This window comes from Pan troglodytes, chromosome 9 (assembly GCF_028858775.2).
Source record: "Pan troglodytes isolate AG18354 chromosome 9, NHGRI_mPanTro3-v2.0_pri, whole genome shotgun sequence".
In the NCBI taxonomy this organism is placed as follows: Eukaryota; Metazoa; Chordata; class Mammalia; order Primates; family Hominidae; genus Pan; species Pan troglodytes.
Window position 1 is genome coordinate 79,399,296 of NC_072407.2, and position 15,774 is coordinate 79,415,069.

General features: G+C 39.5%; 1 protein-coding gene across 41 annotated transcripts in view; it reads right to left on the bottom strand.

Annotated features, from left to right (window-relative positions):
• PAK1 (p21 (RAC1) activated kinase 1) overlaps positions 1 to 15,774 on the bottom strand; it is a 153,175-nt gene that overhangs the window by 65,293 nt on the left and 72,108 nt on the right. For 17 of the 41 annotated variants that reach the window (XM_054662571.2, XM_016921679.4, XM_063783278.1 and 14 more), the window contains one exon: positions 5,170 to 5,380. In XM_054662571.2, the coding sequence (XP_054518546.1) occupies positions 5,170 to 5,359 (190 nt within the window). In that variant the 5' untranslated portion in view covers positions 5,360 to 5,380. Of the gene's footprint in view, positions 1 to 5,169; positions 5,381 to 9,861; positions 9,929 to 15,774 lie in introns of those variants that run through there. The other 24 variants (XM_063783285.1, XM_016921686.4, XM_063783282.1 and 21 more) reach the window with 3 other exon arrangements.

The following is a 15,774-nucleotide window of genomic DNA, read 5'->3' on the forward strand; positions in this document are numbered from 1 at the left end:
TTCAAGCGATTCTCCTGCCTCAGCCTCCTGAGTAGTTGGGATTACAGGTGCCTGCCACCACAACCGGCTAATTTCTGTATTTTTAGTAGAGACAGGGTTTTGCCATGTTGGCCAGGCTGGTCTAGAACTCCTGACCTCAAGTGATCCGCCCGCCTCGGCCTCCCAAACTTCTGGGGTCACAGGCGTGAGCCACTTGCACCCCGCCCTGTATTTTTTAAAAGCACCATAAGTGAGTCCAACATGTAATCAGGGTTGAGAACAACTAAGAGAGATAGTTATGTTACAATGGAACAGATAATTTAGGAAGACTTAGTTCCATACTCAGCTCTCCCACTTTCCACTTGTGAGACCTTGAGCAACTTACTTTTCTCTAAGCCTTAGCCTCCCCAACTAAAAATGAGTTGTTGTAGGTATCAAATAAAACAATAAATGAGGTTTCCATTTTTAAAAAACAAACCTCCTATTTGTATTGCATTTTAGTTTAGAAAATGCTTTTATATCTACTATGTCAAATGACAAAAGCCTACTAATGATATAGGATGAATGGGAAGTGAGGATATTGGAATGAAATTTAAAAAATAAATCAGAGTTAACAAATGTCAGTGGCTGGACTCAATCTGTGTTATAAGTCCAGTTCCAGACATAACTCTATGCAGCTGGTATAAATGCTCAAATACTACATGAAGGGCATATACCACTTCAAAGACTACCAACACTGCTGTGTATCCTTATAGGACTAACTTGAGTAGCTTACTGGTTGATCAAAGGCTCCAAACAAAAGAAAAACACCTCAGACTTCTTTCATTTTGATGTATGCATTAGTTATAGCCATCAAGGGTCTTAAAGCAAAGGGATGAAACCTATGTGCCCAGGGCAAATATAGAAAATCTGTAACCAAAGGATGAACGATAGTTAGATCATTTTGCAAGAACTTCTTTATAACTCTGTATGTTTTCTACCTCTATGTTTTCAGCCTACAGAGATGCAGTTTTGATCTTGAGGCTATGAGATGTATTTTCAGATCAGATTTAGCCTAAGGTTACTTAGATTTAGCCTAGGATTTTCTACAGCTGTATCATTGAATAAAGTACTTTACAATGGCCTAGTTTCTTTTCACCTATATAGACAAGCCTGATCTAACCACGCCTTTGCAATATCACATTTATGTAATTATAGGATTCTATTTTATTTTATTTTGTTTTTTGAGACGGAGTCTCGCTCTGTCGCCCAGGCTGAAGTGCAGTGGTGCAATCTTGGCTCACTGCAAGCTCTGCCTCCTGGGTTCACGCCATTCTCCTGCCTCAGCCTCCCCAGCAGCTGGGACTACAGGCACCCGCCACCACGCCCGGCTAATTTTTTGTATTTTTAGTAGAGACGGGGTTTCACCGTGTTAGCCAGGATGGTCTCCATCTCCTGACCTCGTGATCCACCCGCCTTGGCCTCCCAAAGTGCTGGGATTACAGGCATGAGCCACCGTGCCTGGCCAGTTATAGGATTCTAAAGCTAAAAGAAACTGCACATGCCTACTGCTCTCTCTCCTTTTCTAGATGAAGGCACTGACGTCTACAGAGAAATAATTGACCCAAATCAGACAGCCAATTTATGGAAGAACCAATACTATAATCCCAATATCTAGACCCCCACTTTCCCATTTAGCACATAAGATTGTCCCTTCAGGTTCCAATGATGTCTGAAGGCTCTGCTTCCATCTGCTGTTTCAGACTGGAATCTTCTTTTTTAAAAATCAGCTTTATTGAGATATAATTCACTTACCAAACAATTCACCCATAAAGTGTAAAATTCAATGGCTTTTAATATATTCAGAGAGCTGGACAGGTATCACCAAAATCAATTTTAGAACATTTCATCACTACAAAAAGAAACCCCACCCCTCTTAGTAATCATCTCCTAGTTTTAATTGCCTCTCCCTCTCTGCAGCCCTAGGCAACCGCTAATCTACTTTCTATCTATGAATTTACCAATGCTGGACATTTCCTACAAATAGAATCATACTATATGTGATCCTTTGTAACTGGCTTCTTTCACTTAACACAGCATTTTCAAGGGTCATCCATGTCATGGCACGGATCAGAACTTCATGTCTTTGTTACCAAATATTTCATTGTATGGATATTCCACATTTTATTATTTATCTATTCTCATCAGCTGATGGGGTATTTGGGTTGTTTCTGCTTTTTGGCTATTATGAATGCTGCTATAAACATTCATGTACTGCTGGTAACTCTATGTTTAATCTTTTGAGGAACTGCCAGACTGTTTTCCACAGAGGCTGCACCATTTTACATTCCCACCAGCAATTATGAGGGTTGCAATTTCTCCACATCCTCACTAACACTTGTTATTATCTTTTTTATTATAGCCATCCTAGTGAGTGTGAAGTGGTATCTCATTGTGGTTTTGATTTGCATTTCCCTGATGGCTAATGATTTTGAGCATCCTTTCATGTGCTTCTTGGCCATTTGTATATGTTCTTTGGAGATATGTCTATTTAGATATTTTGCCCATTTTAAAATTACTTGTCTTTCGGTTGTTGACTTGCAATAGTTCTTCTTCACACATTTTAGATACACGTCCATTATAAAATATGTAATTTGGGAAATTTTTCTCCTTTCTGTGTGTTACCTTTTTGCTTTCCGGATGATGCCCTTTGAAACATAAATGTTTTTAGTTTTGATGATGCCTACTGGATGAGAATCTTATTACCTTTCTAGTTTGAGTCAGCAAGAACAATTTAAACTTTTTAATTTAAAAAGTCCTCTTTCACTACATGTAGACACTTGGGCTGAAAGCCTATTTATAGAGATCAAGAACACTGGTTGATAAGATACAATATTAAAAATAAATACACATCTAAATTGAGGGATAAACAAAGTGGCTACATATGTGGAAGAAGACTGCAGGGCATTTAACACTGTCTCAGATCATAGCCCTTGTACCAAGGAAGTTGGCAGCTACTATATGAATGAATTAGTCAGGAAACCAAGGTTAAGCACCTTACCCATATCTTTTATTTTATTTATTTATTTTTTTTGAGATGGAGTTTAGCTCTTGTTGCCTAGGCTGGAGTGCAATGGCGCAACCTTGGCTCACTGCAACCTCCGCCTCCCGGGTTCAAGTGATACTCCCAGCCTCAGCCTCCTGAGTAGCTGGGATTACAGGCGCCTGCCACCATGCCCAGCTGATTTTTTGTATTTTAGTAGAGATGGGGTTTCACCATGTTGGCCAGGCTGATCTTGAACTTCTGACTTCAGGTGATCCACCCGCCTCAGCCTCCCAAAGTGCTGGGATTACAGGCATGAGCCACCACACCCGGCCTATTTTATTTTTTTAAGACAGGATCTCACTCTGTCACCCAGGCTGGAGTGCAGTGGCATGATCACAGCTCACTGCAGCTTCAAATTCCCAGGCTCAAGCAATCCTCCTGCCTCAGCCTCCCAAGCAGCTGTTACTACAGGCACACGCCACCATGCCCGACTCCTTTTTTTTTTTTTTTTTTTTTAGTAGAGACAAGGTCTTCCTATTTTGCCCGGGCTAGTCTCAAACTCCTGAGCTCAAGCAATCCTCCCACCTCGGCCTCCCAAAGTGTTGGGATTACAGGCATGAGCCCCTGTGCCTGGCCTTCTTTTCTACCCAAAGCCATCAAACCCAAAGGGAAGGGAAGGTGAAGTAGAAGGATTCATACACATAACGATATAAGCCCAATGTACTCATTAAAAGTCCTTATTATTTCTCATTTCACTTGTATGACATTTACAATACATGAGATCTGCTTATAAGACATATCTATATAAAGACACTACAAATGCAATGTGTCCGAAATAATCATCTTCCCTGCTCTCCAATCACCAACACTCCTAATTTGTTCCTTCTTTCTATGTTCCCTACTGGGCTAATGACACTACCATCTACCATCTCCCCTGATCCGTAGTTAGGCAATTATATTTTTCTACAACATGAGACATTTTCCGCAATCCACCATTGTGCTTGTTGTATCTGCCCTACTGTTTCAGAATCTCAGTTCTGATTTTACCATGTAGTCTACCAGCTATGCCTCCCAGTTTCTATTCATCAACAAAGGAGTAAAGAGACAGAGACAAAGGAGTAAAGAGACAGAGAACTAACATTCAAATACCTTCTGTGTGGAAGGTACTCTATTAGGAACTTTGTATGTAGTCTTCACAACAACCCTGTGAAATGATATCTCACTTTTAAAATAGGAAACTAAATAAAGGTCAAAGCAGTTAACTGACATGCCTAAGATCAGAAAGCTGGTAAGTGGTGACCCAGCTCCATCTAAACCAGAAGCTCATGGTAACTACTTACACACAGAAAGCCAGTATCTTTAGCATGCCATAAGAACAGGGCCCACAAATATAAGGAGAACTTTACTTCAGAGCAACAGCCACTTAAATCAACATTTTTGGTACCAAACAAAAGTCATCTTTTGTTGTGGACACCAAAACCTTTATTTTACAACCTTGTCTACGAGGATCTTGGTGACTTTTTCATATACACTGTTAAATCAACAGTGTTAAAATCAGTGTTAAAATCACCACTATTCATCATATGATTACTCTTCTATTAACAGAAGTTTTATCAATAAAAAGGAAATGAGGCTGCCCAGGATAATTTATTCATAGTAAACTCATGCTGAATGCTAGTTATCTCTGCATCCTTTTCTCAGCTGTTACTTGCCATTCTTACTGATACGTAGTCCCCAAACCTGAAAGTGGGACCAGGAAGCTGGAATAAAGAAAAGGCAATCAAGATTTTGGAAAGAAAACATTTCCAATTGAAACTAACTCGGGGGGAAAAAAATTCCAAATAAAGACATTTCAATTTTTCTTACATTTTGTGGCTTCATAAACAGTTTAAGAATTTAAAAATAAATAAATCACTTCAGATTGTCCCAAATCTGGCAAGAGCATAATTATTCTCTTACAGTTTTGCTCAGATATAGTTAATAGAGTATAAAAATAGGTCTATTTTCCATTTTGCTTCAGCCACTGTAGGGAGAAAGGGAAATATTTAACCAGAAAGAAAACATTAAAGGAAAATTAAGTCAAAGACAACAGATCTTTTATCCAGGTTACCCAAAATAATTTTTTTAAAGCATACAAATGATGAGAAGAAAATCAAATACTATACTTTTATCTCCAGGTAAGATGGATCGGTAAAATCGGTCCTTCTTTTTCTTCTCCTCTGGGTTTGGAGGCAGAGGTTTAGAACCATGGTTTAGGGTTCCAGCATCTTTGCTGCCGGCTCCAATCATAGTGCTGGTATTTCTCATCGGAGGGGCTGGGGGTTTGTCTTGAATGTCTAGGCCGTTATTTGACATTGTCACCACCAGCAGCAGCTACTAGAATCAGAAATAAGAACAATATAACTCTTTTATTATTTTTGACCAAAAGGAAATACATGTTAAAAAATTGCAAAGAATCAAAATTATACAGCCCTTCCTTCAGGGTCTAGCTCAAGTCCTTCCACTGCACACCATGATATTGCTAACACTCACTGATGTAAATGCCTACTATATGCCAAGCACTAATGAAAAATCACAATATCTTGCTTTTCTTTGCATTCCCATTCTGAGACATTGCAAAGCACGGAAAACCATTATGATGTAGTTGAAAGCAGAAATTTGGCCTAGCAAAAACTAAGTGTGAATCCCAGTACCACTTACTAACTTTAGAGAAATTCTTTAACCTCTTAGGTTTCATTTATTCATCTATGTGAAGATTAAATAAAACTGCTAACAGCATTCCACATAGTGAGTTCTCTGCCAACCTCTAATTTTATAACCTTAGACAAGTTACACTTTCCCTCTTGGGAATGGACTGTATCAAGGGTCAGCAAAGCTGCTGTTTTTGTAGATAGTTTTATTGGAACACAGCCACACCCATTCATTTATAAATTGTCTATGGCTTTTTTTTTTTTACCTGATGCTGGCAGAGTTCAGTAGTTGCAACAGAGATTGTATGTCCACAAACTTACATTATTTACTATCTTGCCCTTTACAGCAAAAGTTTGCTAACCCCTGAGACTATATAATCTCTCCAGTGTTTCCCTCCTCTGAAATTCTACCTTGTTCTTTAAAAAAAAAAAAAAAGAGAGAGAGAGATGGGATTCTTGCTTTGTTACCCCAGGCTGGAGTGCAGTGGTACAATCATAGCTCACTGCAGCCTCAAACTCCAGGGCTCAAGAGATCCTCCCCACTCAGCCTCCAGAGTAGCTGGGACTACAGGCATGCGCCACCATGCCCACCTAATTAAAAAAAATTTTTTTGGAGACAAGAGTCTCCCTATGTTGCCCAGGCTGGTCTCAAACTCCAGGTCTCAATCAATCCTCCCACCTCAGTCTCCCAAGCAGCTGGAATTACAGGCGAGAGCCACTGTGCTTGGCTTTCTTCTTCTAAATATAAAATGGTCAATGCAGTAACCATCCTGTCCTATATGGTGCAGATTTACTGGCAAAATCTCCACTACTTCTGAGAAACAGTAGAATAAAATCTAAAAGATAGGGGATAGGACAAGCGCGGTGGCTCATGGCTGTAATCCCAGCACTTTGGGAGGCCAAGGCAGGCGGATCACTTGAGGTCAGGAGTTTGAGACCAGCCTGGCCAACATGTTGAAACCCCCTCTCCACTAAAAATACAAAAATTAGCCAGGCGTGGTGGTGGGTGCCTGTAATCCCAGCTACTAGGGAGGCTGAGGCAGGAGAATCACCTGAACATGGGAGGCAAAGGCTGCAGTGAGCCAAGATCGCACCACTGTACTCCAGCCTGGGTGACAGAGGGAGACTCTGTCTCTAAATAAATAAATAAAGATGGGGGGGATTTCCTATCACATGTTATCAATAGTTTTAATGAAAATGTTATTATCTTAAATAAACGTCCTTGACAATGGATACATATGAATGTATCCAGAGTTAAAAATATTTCTCATTAGTCTTCCATGCTGCAGTAGAAATTATACATTTAACCATGACTATTTAAAATATAAGCTCTTTGGAGTTAAACACAACAGTGCTTTAGAGAATAATGGGTTCAAAAAACCAGCACAATAATTACCAAGAGCTTTTAGAAATATAGATATCCTGGCTTGGCCTCCATAAATTTTGATTTAGAACGGCTGAGTTAAGACCTAATTCTGTATTTTGAAAATTAGTGATCCCAATGCCAGTCAGATTTGAATACTACCGCTTTAGGCATCAATTACTTAAAATACTATGAATAAAATCTATAAGAGTTTTTTTTTTTTAACAATTTCTAATAAAGAACTGATCCCCCCACATCCAGTTTTTTCCTCAATCCTTTATCCAGGAGCTGTCAGTAACCTTAGAACACACTACTCTTCTACTTTTAAAACCCTTCACTGGCTGGGAGCAGTGGCTCACACCTGTAATCCCAGCACTTTGGGAGACCAAGGTGGGCAGATCACGAGGTCAAGAGATTGAGACCATCCTGGCCAATATGGTGAAACCCCATCTCTACTAAAATGCAAAAAATTAGCTGGGCATGGTGGCGCGCGCCTGTAGTCCCAGCTACTCAGGAGGCTGAGGGAGGAGAATTGCTTGAACCCGGGAGGCAGAGGTTGCAGTGAGCTGAGATCACGCCACTGCATTCCAGCCTGGAGACAGAGCAAGACTCTGTCTCAAAAACAAAACAAAACAAAACAAAATACCCTTCACTGACATCTCAGGATAAAAGCTGATGTTTTTAGCTTGCTTTTAGAGGCCCTCTGTTATTTGACCAAATGCAACAATTAGCCTCATTTCCCACCACTACCACTCTAATTTCCCTTACACTCTATCCACACCCAACTTCTCCAACTTCTTCAAATATCCCATAGCTTTTACACTTCTATGCTTTTGTGCATGCTGATCCTTCTGCCTAGAATACCAATTTCCCTATGCTTCAACTATGAATTCACTCATCCTTCAAGGCTTAATTCAATTGTTATTTCTTCCATGAACCCATTTGGAAATGTGTCCTCATCACTTCAAGAAGTTCGGTGCCCCCTCCTCCATATTCCCAAAGCAATAGGTAACTTTCCAGGTTATCCCTTTTATTATTGCTATTATAATTGTTTATAGGTATGTCTTCCCTGGGAGCCAGAATGTTCCTCAAATGTTGGGCCCAATTTTGTCATCTTTGCAATCCAACAATGCTTTATATAGTATCTAGCTCATAGTGAACTCAAATATTTTAATTAATCAAACTTTGCATAAAGATATATACCTTGCCTTTAGGAAGTTTAGTACAGATAAAATTCAAGGTCCTTCACTATCTGACATCAACCTGCCTTATCAACTAAGCCACTACACCTAGACACAGCCTAATTCAAACTAATTTAAACCTCAGAAATCTGTTCCACTGTACTTGTATTCTTATTTACTTATACACACACACAGACACACACACAAACACACACCCCAACGTGTTTCCTGTCAATGATTTCTCCCTTCTCTGACTGATAAAAATCTTACTCATCCATCAAGGCCAAACCCTAACCCCACTTCTTTGCATAATTCATCCTGACCCACCTTTGGCAAACCAACTGCTCCTTCTCTTTTTGAACAAAAGAAATCAAGCAAGCAAGGACAATCTTGTTAATGCAGATTAACTCTGATGTGCTTTTTATCCATTTCTTCCAGTTTCTCTTCCCAGATTTACCTTTGTTTTCCCTCCCAACTGTAACTCAAGTCCCTCAGCTCCCCCAAGAGAACTTTTACTGTCTCAGTTCTCAAGTGTACCTTCCCACTCCAGGCTGCCAGTTCCAAAATTACACTCCCTGCAGCCATCTGATACCCTAGTCAAGTCCTCCCCTGCCTCCCAGGTCCTTCAACCAACAGCTTCATTGAATGTAACTCCATTTCAGGCCCACAGCCCACGATTATGCCAAGAAAGCTTTCACCAACCTTCCTGATACAGGCTTTTCTCCATTTCTCAGTCCTTTTACTATGTTTGGAGAATTCTGTGATAGATCTTCACTTTCAAAGAGATTCCATTATTACTTAAAACCTAAAATATGCATTGGAATCTAATATTTCAATTCTTTTACTACATTCCAGCCTAGGTCATCCAGTCTATGCTTGAAAAGTTGCAATGACAGGAAATCTAAAATCTCCAAAGACTGTCTCTTCTATCTTCAGCCATCTCATTTAATGAGTTATCACTTATAATAAGCTCTTACACTGCATTGCAATAATGTTTACACATTTGCTTTCCCTTTCACCCCTCTCCCCTGCTAGACATAGACTATAAACACCTCAAGAACAAAGTTCATGTCCTATGTATTTCTCGATCTGCAACACCATGCCTGGCACAGAACAGGTAATCAATAAAGATTTGTTGAATAAACAAACGAATGAATAAACAAAGAAAAAACTTCCATCTGTTAGTACTAAATCTTGTATCTTAGAGCTATTCAGAAAAGATCACTATCTCTTCCCCAGACAGAACTTTAGATACCTGAAATACTCTTTTGAGACCTCCCAAATCTATTTTCTCAATGCCAAACATTTCCAGGACCTTCAACTATACTCACAGAACACAATTTTGTGCTTTCTTAATCACTTCCTTCTGAACTTACTTAACTTAAGGTTTCTATACTACTTTCCAGCTTCCCTGCAGCCCTCCAACAAGCCCTTTCTTATAGGTTCTCCACAAGTCTTTCCTCTTTTTACCCTCATTGATCCTCCAATGGTCATTTTGTATATCTACACTCATCATAATAATTAGCACATTTTAAAACCTGTACCATTTTAAACTTTGTTTACAGGAAAACAGGTCCAAAACAACAAACATGCTCAACTTTTGAATAAAGTGAGTATACACACCTTAATCTTCTAATAGTCTCTGTAGACCAAAAGTTTGGAAGGATGAAAAACCAATGCCTCAGACGTGCTGCAATATAAAGCTAGGCATGAGGCCAACATTATAACAGCTCAGATAGCACCATTCTATCCATCCTGGACAACAAATGAATACAACAGACAGAGAGAAAGACAGAGCGATCACATTTTACCAATGCCCCAGAGGCTCAGGGAACCTAATAATTTATGAGCAACTAATTATATTGAAGCATTAATTATGAATCAACTGAATGACTCTATAATAAATGCAGGATCACTGTGAGGTTTCAAAAGGTAGGGCAATATTTTAAAAGATTACTGGAATTAAAGTCAGGAGACCCAGGTTTAAGTCCTGGCTCTGCAATTTATAAGCCATCGCCCCTGTAGAAGTCCCATCACCTATGACCTGTAATTTCATGTTTCTCGCTATGCAGTCTCTAGACTTAATACTGGTCAAGAGGCAACCAAGGAGGGGAAGTGATTTGTGCCTCTTTTGAAGCATGCTATACAAGGCATAAAGATACAGTGCTACAGTAGAAAGACGGGAAAGAAAACACTTTTCAAGTAGCCACTGTGTGTAAGGTACTTTACATACTGAATCAAAGTAGACAGGGATTCAGAGAAGGAATGTGCTCACCAACAACTACCTCTTTCTACTCTTATTACCCTGGATTCCACAGTCACCGGTATAAAACAAAACCAAGTTAATCAACTATTTTAAGATGCACATAACATCAAAGCCAAAGGCTTCTTTGGAAGTCATCCAACCTGACTGCCTAATGTTACAGGTAGGAATACTGAAGTCCAGAGTGCAAGAGGAAATTACCTAAGATCACACAGCAATTTATAGGTAGAGTAGGGATAGAACCCTCTTTAAACTGATAGAAATTTTACTTATCCTTCCCAGCAAAACTCAAACCTCATCTTTAATTTTTAGTTTTTGTGGGCACATAGTAGTTGTATATATTTATAGAGTACATGAGATATTTTGGACACAGGCATGCAATGCAGAATAATCATATCATGGAGAATGGGGTATCCATCCCCTCAAGCATTTATCCTTTGTGTTACAGACAATCCAATTATAGTCTTTTAGTTATTTTTAAATATGCAATTGTTATTATTGATTACAGTCACCCTGCTGTGCTATCAAATAATAGGTCTTATTTATTCTTTCTATTTTTTTGTATCCATTAACCATCCCTCCCTTTCCACTAGCCCTCCACTACCCTTTCCAGCCACTGGTAACCATCCTTCTATTATCTATGTCCATTAGTTCAATTGTTTTGATTTTTAGATCCCACAAATAAGTGAGAACATGTGATGTTTATCTTTCTGTGCCTGGCTTATTTCACTTAACATAATGACCTCCAGTTCCATCCACGTTGTTGCAAATGACAGGATCTCATTCTTTTTGGTGGCTGAATAGTACTCCATTGTACATGTTCCATCCATGTTGTTGCAAATGACAGGATCTCATTCTTTTTTGTGGCTGAATAGTACTCCATTATATACACCACATTTTCTTTATCCTTTCATCTGTAAATAGACACTGTGATTGCCTCCAAATCTCAGCTATCTTGAACAGTGCTGCAACAAACAGGAGTGCAGATATCTCTTCAATATACCAATTTCCTTTCTTGTGGGTAGATACCCAGCCGTGGGATTGCTGGATCATACGATAGGTCTATCTTTAGTTTTTTGTTTGTTTGTTTGTTTAATCAGACCTCATCTTTAAACTCTCTGCCAAAGGATTTTCCAACTATACTGTTCTTGAGGTAATTCTAGCCCCTTTGTGTTCCACTACTTCTGATTTATGATTAGTTCAGTCAAATCTAGCCAATGGCAAATATAAAAATGTTATTAGCACTTTTAGGCTGGACTTGACTTTTACTAAAAGTCTACCATGAGCTAAGTGCCAGAAAAGATAAATGAATTCTTATTCCTCCAATCAAAAAAATATAAACACAGAATATGTAAGCAAACACATATGAAAGGTATGTACACCTTTTGCTGCAGTTGCAGGCTCTTCATTCAAGTGCAGTTCAAGTGCAGTTCAGCTTACATATAAAAATATATAAGGTGCTATGTATGCTAGAAACCAAGAACAAACAGATGAAGGAAGACAGATAGATAGGTAGATAGACAGATCATGAATAAAATATGACCTGACCCTAGAGGCTATCACCATCTAGTTAGCAGAAGGCAGAACCTAGAAAACCACAATGCCAGGCCAATTGTGAATAGTGCTGTAGAACAGTACAAACAGTAAAATGTCCAAACACACATGAAAGAAATGTTAAATTGAATTTGAGTGATCAGTGAAGTTTCAGAAAAGAGGTGGTATTAAGAGTAGCAGCTTAAAGAACAAATAGGTCAGACTAGTGGTCTTTAACTCTAGGCTATTAGAATCCCCTGTGAGCTTTTTTCTTAAAGCTCACTGGTGCTGAAGTTTTACACCAGTGCTGAAGTACTCAGGGAGAAGTATATTAATATCTGTAATTTATTTTCAAATGCATTTTTAAGAAATAAGATTAATTAACAGGGATATAACATAATATACTTGTCAATATATAATGGATATGATAAAGTTAGTATATGAAAATGTTAATGGTAGGAGAATCTAGGTGGTGGGTACACAGGTACTCACTGTAAGATTCTTCTGATTTTTGAAATTTTACCTAATAAAATGTTGAGGAGGAAAACATTAATGCTTGAACTCTACCCCTAGAGTTGCTGATTTAATTGGTCTGGAGTAGGTCCAGGCATTAGTATATAGTGCTTGGCCCAAAGAAAAGAGACAAAAAATGAGTGAATGATTTTCATGGAGAAAGATGATGGCAAATGCATCCAGACCACAGAATAACATAAATGTGAGAGTACAGTGTGGCAGAATGCAACATAAAGGACTAAAATGGGAGACTGAAAAAGTGGGACAGTGCAGATCACAGCAGGTCTTTTATGTTCTGCACCACGTAGAGCACTAGACAGAAAAATGGTCCATTCTAAGCAGCTCTAGAATTGTGCAATAAATGCCCCATGTTAAAAATAAAAGATGGGGCTTTTAATTAAAAAACAAGGTTGTGGAGAGATGACAATGAGAAAAGAGGTATTGCCTGGAGGAGGAGACCATCTGCTACCCATCTGCACTGAGGACTCCAGTGATGCCTTGAGTTCATACAACGGGATTAAGCATCACAGAAGATAAACGAATTCTGGTGCTTAGTCCAAGTCACACAATGAGACCTGGAGTTTAAGAGTCTTCCACACTGCCTAAGAGAGTTGCTAAAATTCTAGAAACAGTTTCCACAGAAAACCTTCAGGATTAACCATTTTTACAACTAGGATTTAAGCATTATTTGGGGCTGTTTTAATAATCACTAACATTAGATCACACTTTGGAGTTTACTGAAAACTTGGAAATCTATTTGGTATCATTTTTCTCATTCATCAGTGCAAATATTAACTCGTCAGCTACTGTTTGACAAGCTATGCATGAAGTGCTGAAGACAGAACAGTAAACAAGTCAGAAGAAGAAGCAAAGCTTCAAAGATGCTGCCAGTCACCCAGGGTCATACAGCTAGTGGGCAGCAGAGGCAGGAACCTGAAATTAGGCCTGTGTGGTGATAGAACCACTACACCACACTACACTGCTGACTCTAGAGGCAAAGGAAAGGACTAGATAACCTCTAATATTAACTCGAGAAGAAGAAATAAAACCTGTTCCATATACTAATCACACTTTTTAGTCCAAACAGCTCACAGCAGCTGCAACTGGCATGACCAACACTCCATCCAGAACTGGGGAGTACTGTATGCCCTTGACGCCTGGTTATGAGAATCTGATCTTTAATTATATTGTGCCAGGAGGTTTTCTTTGGCAGGGGACTGGAATGCTGCAGTCTTGAATTTGCTGAGGGATGTCCTTCTAACATGTCAAAGATACTCCCACTATGCAGCCTGGCCACTTGCTCTGGTTTAGCAACACCTGCTAGAGCAACAGTGAGGAAAACTGTTGGCTGTTTCTGGGTGGTTAGGAAAGCTACTTTACTTTCTGATCTTCAGTTTCCTCTTAGGTAAAACGCAAACAAGACTACCTACTTTATAAAGTTATCACGAGAATTAACAAGCATATATAAAAGCACCTAGCATGCTGCCTGGCACAAAATAAATGTTCAACAAATATTTGTTCCTTCCCCCACCTATCTTTTTAGTTTCATCTCTACTATTCCCTAAACATGTCATTCCAGCTCACTATGCTTTCATGCTCCTGCCTTTGCCTATGCTGTTTTCTCTGCCTAAAATGCCCCAACTTGTCTGCCAAGCAAACTCCTACTCATTCTTCAAGGCCCAACCTGACTCACTTCCCCTATGAAACCTTCACAGAAGCCCCTCACCTCTAACTTCCCCCAAATTTAACAGATCCCACTACTTCTGCTCCCGAAATGTAACAGCATTCTATGTGTACTTCTATGCAACAATTTCCAAACTTCATTATATCAACCATAATCCATGCTTCTTGTCCTCACCAGGCCATGAATAACTCAAGGGAAAAAACTGAAGTTTGTTTAATCTCTATATCCCTAGGCTGAGCTGGTACACACCTGGTAATTAGCCAAGGTTCACTGACTAAGGCAGCCTGGGTTAGCAGAAAAAACACAGGACCTGAAAGGATCCTGAAGAATCAGCCAGTTTTATTTTTATAAAATAAACACCTTTATTTTATGGGAACCTAGAACCTATAGGGTTATGCAATTTACCTAAGATCACTAAATGAAAGAGTGATAAAAACATTACTAGCTTCTGATTATTCTCTTGAAAACTCTCTTTCTACACTGATTACGTAATTTGAGACAGAATGAACAAGTGACTGTATCTGGGAGGCTTCCTACAATTAGAGAAGAATGAGAGGCAGCAAAGTGAAGTGGAAACGGCAGAGAAATTTAGAGTGAGAGACTGAAGTTCTCTTAGGCTGGCTCTGTACTTCTAATCCTCCCCACCCCCATCCACACCTACGCAACTTCCTCACTCCTACCACCTTGCAGACAGTCACTAGAGTTACTTCCAGAAACCAATATTTACAGGTCTTATAATCCTCTGCCTACCATCTTGGGAAATTCCTAATCTGCAACCCCAGTTGAGTTATTCCCAATAATTCAGGCAAAAATTGAAATTTAACCTTCAAACCTCCAAACCTCCCATTGGATGACCTGCCTTACAGGTTGAGGCCCTTACAATCGGAGAGCTGGAAGGAACCATAAAGGGGCCACTTCGTTCAACCTCCCAGGAAACAATGAAATCTATCGTACTGTCTCCTAGTTGGTTGACCTTCCAGCCAATCTCTGCCTAAACATGTCCTGATTTCCCACATTGCCACATGCTGCCTCAATGGAAAAGTTTATCTCAAAGTGTCAAAAACCATAGCATGAAAATGGGACAGTCCTCCCACCTCTAAAAGGTAATCAGGACTAAATCAATCAATCAGTCCTACAGTTTTCATTTACTTCAGTCATCCATGATCACTCAAACTCTCATCTCCAAACTTTTCTGTGAACCCTCTAACCTGACCAAATTCCCTCCCCCTATGGTGACTCTGGAACCCTTCCACTGTTCCCTCTGGAACTTCTCATTTGCCACTGGCTACACTCTTGCTCCTTTACCTTAAAAGAAATCTGGCTATGCCCTGAAGAAGAGGCTTCTCTACAAGCCCTCTCAATTGGAAGCTGTTTTCCCTCTTACACCCTACCTATCAGTGTAGTCCTTAATTTTCAGTGCCATTTCCAAACCATGTCTTTCTCTTCCTCTTGTAAAAACCTATATTTTCCTTTGAGTAGCTTCCACTGGCTGCTATCGCACATCTTTGCAGACTACTATTCACTTTCTGGTCACTCCCACTGA